The sequence below is a fragment of the Ostrea edulis genome, chromosome 1 (assembly GCF_947568905.1).
Source record: "Ostrea edulis chromosome 1, xbOstEdul1.1, whole genome shotgun sequence".
NCBI lineage: Eukaryota > Metazoa > Mollusca > Bivalvia > Ostreida > Ostreidae > Ostrea > Ostrea edulis.
The window spans coordinates 83,096,407-83,105,787 of NC_079164.1; the positions used below are offsets into that span (position 1 = coordinate 83,096,407).

General features: G+C 36.0%; 1 protein-coding gene across 1 annotated transcript in view; it reads left to right on the forward strand.

The window, feature by feature from the left end:
• Positions 1–7,993, forward strand: part of LOC130054247 (uncharacterized) — a 29,898-nt gene extending 21,905 nt beyond the window's left edge. Inside the window, exon 12 of the mRNA XM_056163386.1 lies at positions 6,315–7,993. Coding sequence (XP_056019361.1) covers positions 6,315–6,357 — 43 coding nt within the window. The 3' untranslated portion in view covers positions 6,358–7,993. The remainder of the gene's footprint in view (positions 1–6,314) is intronic.
• Positions 7,994–9,381: the final 1,388 nt, after the last annotated feature.

Below are 9,381 nucleotides of genomic sequence, written 5' to 3' on the forward strand. Positions count from 1 at the left end.
GGGCCCAACCGTCCCCGGTGGTGGCCCCACTATTAGTTTACTTGTTTTAACTTGTACGACTTTTAGTACTGTAAATTGCCCCCTGCTTTAGAAGCAGGTGGGGGAAACAACCAGGTTTTGGAGCAGAAACAGTCACCACATACCATTACCGACTCCCCAGTTCGGCCACAGACATTGGAACAATGTCCCCCACAAAAAACTTGTACGATTAAAAACTGAGTGAAACTCAAAATACAACAAGAGATGTTTGTAAAACACATATACCCCCCCCCCCCCCATGGTGCAAAATTGAAAAGGGTTATACACACACACACACATCATTTAATTGATAGTAGTATCATCAATTCAAAATATTGAGCAGACAATATCTTCCTATGTCAAGAGTGAATTGACCATGTGACCTAAATAACAATATGGGTCATCTACTCCTTATGCTGTACCAGTGTACCAAGTTTGGTGTCAATCAAGCAAACAATTCTTAAAATATAGGAAACAAGATATTACTATGTCCAGTTCAACAATTGACTTTTTGACCTCAAAATCAATATGGGTCGTCTTCTCCTGAAAATGTACCAGTGTACTAAGTTTGATGTCCGTCAAGCAAAAAGGTTATCAAGATATTGAGTGGACAGTATATTACTATGTTCAGTTTGATCTTTGACCATGTGACCTCAAAATCAATAGGAGTCATCTCCTCCTGAATATACACCACTGTACTTAGTTTGATGTCTGTCAAGCAAAGGGTTCTCAAGATATTGAGCGGACAGTATATTCCTATGTCCAGTTTGACCCTTGACCTTTGACCATGTGACCTCAAAATCAATAGGGGTCATCTTCTCTTGAAGATGTACCAGTGTACCAAGTTTGATGTCTGTCAAGCAAAGGGTTCTCAAGATATTGAGCGGACAGTATATTTCCATGTCTAGTTTGACCCTTGACCTTTGATCATGTGACCTCAAAATCAATAGGAGTCATCCAGTGTTTTCCCTAAGAACCGGCCGCCGGCCAAATTGACCGTTTCAAACGATTTTCTGGCCGGTTCAAATATAAAAAATAATATGTTGTCAATTTCAGTGATGTTGATTTACACCATCGATCTTTGCAAAGAATGTATTCGGTAGCAATTGGTTGGCTATAAATATCTTTCATATTTCTTCCTTGTTTATGTTTTTATCGAGAGCTTTTTGAAACGGCGATTTTGATTGGACGATATTTTAAACTCTCACCTTGCGCGTGAGAAGCACATGGCAGTGAAAAATAATGAAGCGTCGAACGAATACATTACATGATTTCTTCCAGTCAAAACATCGCAAAGGTGTGTATTTAACACCACTGTGACTAACTTGTCTGAGGTAAAAATGTTCAACCCTTTGGTATATATTTAAAAATGTAGGTTAAAAAGTGGCATATGAACAAGGGTCATTTTGCCCCCTGAAATGCCTCAGAATGCAGGATTTTGCGTCTAATTTTCCAAAATTTCCATACCCCCCCCCCCCCCCGGCCTGTTACAATTCTAAATGGGCCTGTTCAAATGAAATGAATGGAAAACACTGGTCATCTTCCCCTGAAAATATACCAGTGTACTAAGTTTGATGTCTGTCAAGCAAAGGGTTCTCAAGCTATTTAGCAGAAATTATATTCTTAAGTCCAGTTTGACCCTTGACCTTTGACCATGTGACCTCAAAATCAATGGGGGTCATCTTCTTCTGAAGATGTACTGGCGTACCAAGTTTGATGTCTGTCAAGTAAAGGGTTCTCTAGACATTGAATGGTCAGTATATTCCTATGCCCAGTTTGACCCTTGACCTTTGACCATGTGACCTCAAAATCAATAGGGGTCATCTACTCCTTAGGATGTACCAGTGTGCCAAGTTTGATGTCTTTCAAGCAAAGGGTTCTCAAGATATTGAGCGGACATTATATTCCTATGTCCAGAGTAGATTGACCCTTGACCTTTGACCTGAAAAACAATAGGGATCCTCTTCTACTCATAACTAACCCACATATGAAATATCATTATCATCAAGTGAATGGTTCTCAAGATATTGAGCGGACAACACGTGGTCTACAGACCGACCGACCGACAGGTGCAAAACAATATGCCCCCTCTTTTTCAAAGGGGGGCATAATAATTACATGGATAAGAATAAGTCAGTTGACCAAACCACAGTACTTGAAACTGGAGTTGCACAAAAATTACAGTAAACGCACAATTGGCAAACAGCAACAAGCACGAAATGATAATTACTTGTGCGGCGGGTAAGAAAAACCTTGACATTTGAAGAAAAAGAAAGAAAGAAAAAAAAAAGAAAAATTCCAAGGCCGCTTGATATTGTTGAGAAATAATTCATTTCCCAGCACCGACATACAGACGAGTACCATCTGTTCGGAACAACTCAATCTCAGTAGCCTTGATGTCATGGTTGTGTCCAATGTACAAACCTCTAACCTGGTTAGCCACGAATTTTTATCATGCCAATATGTTCTAGGTACTGAAAACGTGTCGTAGGAGACCCATCCGCATGCAAAGAGCAATATATAAGTAATGGGAGGGGGAGGGGGGCTATAAATATGCCTTAATTGGTAGTGTTGGGCAGATAATTTGACGAACTAGGGGTTTGCCGGTTTGGTTGGTCTTGGACCTATGTGAAAATACCAACGCTTGACCTAGCTAGGTTTGAGAAACTTGTGGAATCGACGATGACAAAACTTACTGACTGCGCAAACCGTAAAAATGCCAATGAAAAGGCTGCTGAAAAAAAAATAAGATATAGGAAGTCTTGATATATTGAGACACCTATAAACCGCTTGACACCTTCTAGGGATGAGAGAAATTTGATTGGTTGTTTATGTACATCCACCAGAATTCGCTGTGAATTTTGCCCCAAGACATAGCGGGGTTGGAGGCCTTACGGAGTCGGAATTGGTCGTCATACTTTTGCCAATTTTGTGAACGATTAGCTGCAAGCTTTATATCTCGCATTTCTTGGGCCGTTTGACTATGTTGAAGTACAATGCTCATGTAAATCATGAAGGCTGATGTCCGCTTTTCAATGCTCAAAAAGGAGTTAAGTTGGCGCTTGACTACGCATAGCTTGCCATTGACAAGTTGTAAATCCCCGTGGGACTCAAACTGCTCCAATTCCGTAGCAGATTTTGAGTAGGACAGACAGATCAATAAATCCCCCCTCCCATATTTTTTGCTTGAGTTTAAGCGAGACATGACTGCCGATATCATCGCATGCAGATGTAATTTGACAAGGTAAAGCCAAGGGTAAATATGCCGCTTGGTTCAACAAAAAATTGCAAGACTCACCCGGGTTATCCGGTGTACATGAATTATCGATTGGGAATCGAGGGACCTCCTCAGGGGGCTGTGGCTGCCCCTCTGCAGGGGCTAGTCGATCCGTCCAAGGTGTGGCCGTGTGATTTGGACTTCGTTCCCGGAGTTGAGCTGTTGTCCGACGATTACGTTTCATCCCGACCCCCCTGGCCGGGGATCTCTGGGTCGCTGCTCGTTTTATAGGTGGCATTCCTAATGCAGGAAAAAATTGTCAAAAAGCTATGTGTAGGGAATAAATCCAAAAAGGGGAGAGAAAAACTTCGGCCACGTGCTTGGTTTCCGCCTCTAATACAAGAACCACGTTGCTGCTTCGGTTGGAAAAAGTGTAATGAATGGGTTCGATCACAGGGAGTACCGAGTGTGACGTAGTGCATACAAATTAACTTGTACCATCTAGCCGCTAAAGTCACGTAGACCCGACCTACAGGGTGTATCAAAATTAATACGGACTATTTGATATAAACTCAAATAATCTCGATTATATCTATTTTTATTGTTTATTTGCGAATGATATGTAGGTAAGAAATATCGTACACTAGCAACAATTACGATCAGGTGTTATTTTATCTTTTATACGGCTCATATGAACAGAAAAGTCGTCGTTGAAAAAATAGCGAGGATGATAGTAACGGAAATGAATGATGATAGTAACATAAAACTTCCGTTACTATCATACTCGCTGTTTTTTCAACGACGAATTTTCTGTTCATATGAGCCGTATAAAACCTTAAAAACCGAGGTTCCATGTCTCGACATGTGTTTTCACGTTAAAGAACCGTCACTGATCGGGCTTTAAGTGCAAAGAATATGTCTAAAGTCATGATACTTCACCTACAACGTGTTACGTCTCATTATGAGCGAAATATTTTGGACGTGACGTAAAACCAACCAACGACTTGCATGACATAGTTCAGATATCTATAATGCTTTCTAATGATAATATTAGAACATATTGAAATGTATGTGGTCTGATTTGTTTTAAGTGTATCTTCAAGCTCAAAGTTGAACTCGCATATCATTGTAGAATTATGTATATCAACCCCTAAGGATAACATTTGAAAAGGAAAATAGGATGTTGAAACGCCTTTAGTTTTATAACAATATAAACTTTGATTAATTGGTTTACAGTCCATTAACATGATTTATACCGTATCAATACACATCATACGACAATTGTAGGAGTGATTTTGATATATAACTATTGTCTGGCTTAGGCTTTTCGTCTTGCTTTTCTTTTTTTCTATCTTTCATTCATTTTTTAAGCTTTACGTCCAATCGAGAAGTCTGCACTCATTCCAATGTGGGCACGACAGCTGAATGTGAAGTGCCTCATTTCTACTGATCATAGTATTTGCTAGTTAACACGAAATCTAAAATTATATTTGCATTCGTCAAAAAAAACAAAAACAACAAAGGCTAGAAAGATGTAAACTTTACCAGCATATGTACCTATCTATAGCCTTTTAAAATTTTATGTACATTCGGTTGATATGAAATTCCAAATCAATTGCAAATCATTGATGACTTGTTTCTGAAGTTGAATTGTAGATAGTGAAATTTTGTCAGAAAGTAAATAGTAATATTTACATGTACATTGCTTCGATTGGAAATTCGAGTATATATTTTTGGGAACCCGTATGGTGAACATAAACCTTAGGTTTTCGTCATAAAAAGTAATGAATTTTAAGTTGTTTAGTTTAAAAATAGACATATAACAGATATATGTCTATGGTTTAAACAATATTGTATTCAGAAATAAGTTGATATTAATGTTTACAAATAATACATCATAAGAGATTGAGAAACAAGCCAAAATATTTGTTAATTGTTTCGATATCATCATTAAGCATACATGTAGATGTTGAAATGTCTGCATTATCCACAACAATATAAAGTAATGTATCAATACAATCTGATTAAAATCAGCTCCTTGATCCGCTCCTTTATTTCTTTTGATTTGTCGCTACTCGAGTTGCGACAAATCAATAGAAATAAAGGAGCGGATCGAGGAACTGATTTTAATCAGATTGTGTATCAATAGCAAACAGTTTGACCACACATGCAATATCTATGACCAAGTAATTTATATACAAGAAAAAGTATAGGACCAAGTATATCCTTTGGCGTACGCCAGCCTTAATGTATTTATGCAAATGTACGTAGTTTAAATGAAAAATATCACAATGATCCTAAAACATGAAATGATTCTACAGCTATTCATATAAGATATCTATATGTACTCGTACTTTGCTAAGATTGTTATGCTTTGTTGTGAAAAATTCTTATGGTATTGTATGATGTGTGCATGTGGTTTATAATATAAACATGAAGTTACTGCGTTATGGCTAGACTTGACGTAAACCAAAGGAAAGATTTTCAGCTCGTTGTTAAAAATACCAATTAGCGTTAAATGAAATGTGTATCTTCATCTTGCTATAAATCATATCAATTACTAAGAAGTATTATATTTAAAAAAAAAAAACGTAACTAATTGTATTTAATCAATACGATATATACATGTAGCTTGTGTTAAAACATTTTGCGCTTTTTTAAATATCTATGTGAATTACTTCCTTGACGATTTCGTATCTTTAAAATTATGAACAGGAAAATTTCTGTGCGTGAACATTTCGCGAAATCGGGGCCTGATAACAGTAAGAAATAGTTTCCAATGAAAGTTACCAGTCCCATTCCAATACTTTAGGAAGTTGATTTTACATGTATGTTCCTTTTTAGACTACGAAAATTTCTTGGCTTTGATATTTTGAAATTACAAAATAAAACAACTAAACACTGCGTCAAAAATATAAAGAACTGATACACATTTTAGAAGGGATTAAAACTACTGGGCTGGAAAGGTCTCAGACCTCATGTCATGTTGGTACCGCTGATCATTCGTTTTTATAAAACTCGTATCATAACGGGGTAACTCAGAATTGATATAAAGGTGCTTTTTATTTTTATCTTTCAGGTATAAACTGGATGTTGTGCGGGTCTTTTCAAGTTACCTGTGAAGTGTCCCTAATATGCTTTCATAGTTTTCTTAATATTTTAAAGTATCGTTTGCGTATTTTGTCCTTGCAAAACTTTGTGAACATTTGCGATTTATTGTTTAGTTAAGCATCCATTGATGTTTATTTTCTTTGCAAAATGTGTCTTGTGCAATTTCTGTGTCAAGGATCTAGCGATGTATACCTTAAAACAAAATCTTACTTTATTTCTAATCATTTTAAAAAGTTTCTTTATCTAGGGAGGACTCCCGAGTCCTGGTTTTCGAAAGTGTCTTAGGACTGAGACATGTCTTAGAATGGTCTTAGGACATGCTTAAAGTAATTCCGGAAAAGCACGAATAATGTTTGTCGGGTTTATTTTTTAACCATTGTCCATGAATTGTCATTAATATAACGATATTCGTGTACGTTCCCATCTGTGCGTCTTTATTCACATGTAAACAAGCAAATAATAGAAAGGGTAAATGTGCTTACGTAAAAACAAACGCCAAACAATTATTAACACACAATAATGGTATTTTCATTTCAGTTTATTTATTTTAGTTGAACATATTGTTTGTCTTACTTCTAAATTCAAGAAGAAAAATATAATTATTTATTTTCACCTCATATTATGATAATTGATCATTTTTAAAATTCCACGCAACTGAAGTTGATGGATTACCTTGTAAAATAATTGATATAAATGATTATTATTTTCCGGAATTAAATTAGAATTAGATCCCCCCCCCCCCATTTCTATGCATTTCTATGCTAAAGGTGACTTCACTTTTTTGTTTGAAAATTGTTATAATACTTTTCATCTGTAAAATGTTTTTTTAAATATGATACTCTTATGACAATCCTATGTCCCACGTTGAAGGACAATCCTAAGACATTCTAATTCATAGTTGTCCTAAGATAGTCTCAAGATTTGTCCTAAGATATATCTCCGGATCAATCTTGGCATACTTTCAAAAATCAGACCTGTTATTGAGGTGTGTTATCTTCAATGCAGAGCATCTTTTGTTATTTTCAATTGGGATTTCTCGAAAACTACATGTATGTATTGTACTATGTCGATTTCTTTTCATATTCTCAGAAAAGATGGCTATCAATTCAATTCGATCTATTTTGACTAATCCTTTTCTAATGAATCATGAGTTTTTGCGGATCGTATTACTATCATCAATAACATTACTTCTATTCAGCATTTGTGTATGTCCTTCTCCAAAACCTTCCAAATAGTCGGAAGCCTTTTATCATGCGACACCTATAGCAAAGCATTATCCCTGTTTGGGAAAGGGCAACCATCACTTAACAAACCGCATTCTTCATCGTACCCAGGGGTTCATGTTTGCCCAACTCTCTATTTTGTATTGATTACAGGAGTTATGAGATTGATCACTGTTCGTTATCTTCACCTTTCATCATCAGATTTTTCCAAGTACCCAATGATACAAGACGCAAATGCATATGTATATAGATATTGCGATATTATCGGATCCTAATTTGGTTTTATAATATATAGAACTTGCTTTGAGCTACAGAGATGGAAAAATTAACCTTAAGAATTTTCCTGCAATTCTTGATCAGTTTATAAGTTGTTTTCATAACACAGAACTGATCGCCAGCTTTCTTTATCATAAATCCGTGAATTTGAAAACTTGTGTTTGTTATTTTTATTGCTTTTACTGTTTTGTTCAGTGCTAATTGTAAAGGTACGGTGTATTGGCAACATTTACAGCCATTTCGGAAGTTTGGGATAAATTTGATTTGAATAACGGAGTCATTCAATAACCGTTGATGCAGGGTGTGTTTCGAGAACAAACTTTACTAAATGAGAAGACTGGTCCTTCTGCTGAAATACCCTTTCTGTTATGTAAAAGCGGTGCAAAACGTCAAACTGAAGGTACTTTTGTTTTGCGGTCAGTGTTATCATTTTAATTCATTTACATTTTGCGCGGATGCTCCCGTCAGAAACCATCGTCAATGATCACTTGTTCGAAAAAAAAAAATTTTTTTTAGTCCGATTCCTTCACATTCCCTGAAAGATTAGTCGTTCAATTCAAGTGGAATGGTCTATCACACATACCACCCATTCCTCTCTACCGACATAAGTAAAACAGCATTTTCTTTAGCAATCATTTGAATATAAAGGCATTGCGAGTCAACAGCAAAACGGTGAAATTTATAACATTTAACTGGGGCTATTCCTCTAAATTTGATATTTGCAATATTTAATTTACAGAATTCTACATGAAAGTTCCCCATAAGAAGTTCTATATTTGTTGATTATTAAGGCTAACGCATAAACAACAAGAGCATATACATGTAGAAATCAAAACCAGTTTACTACACACTGACGAGGTCAAATGGTATGAACCATTGATAGTATAGTTCTTTACACCATTCCCCCATAAAATTAAAGCAATTTAACTTTAAAATTGTCGCAACTCTAATACACTTAATGCAGAATTCATATATAAAAAATCGTATTGAAACTAGAAACGATCAAAATCACCTTCAATTTAATAAAGTTACTAAGATAGAAATTAAAATAGACATTACAAGTTTTATTATATTCTTACACTTTCGAATCCTTCGTTTTATTGTGTATTTGTTAAAATTAATGTGCAATAATTACATCAAAAAATTCCTTTGTTAAATGAAGCATAAAATTATGCGTAACTTTTATTCCATTAGACCTGCATCTTCATGCAAGCTTGTTGGAGTTCCTGTTTTTAACATACAGGTTTAGAAATAAATTGTGTAACGAATTCATCTACGAAGTTTTGTCACATGCATAAAGTGCATTTTTTTTTTACTTCTAATTGGCGTGGCCGAGTGGTCAGAGCATCACACTCAAAATCACAAGGCCTCTCACCTCTGGTTAGAATCCCGCTCGCGCCGGTAAGTGAGAAAGTTTCCCAGTTTACTTGTGGAAAGGTCGGTGGTCTCTTCCCAGGTACAATGTACATTGTATCTGCGTTCTCTCTTCCACCAATAAAAACTGGGCCCCACCAAATAACTGAAAAATTCTTGTAT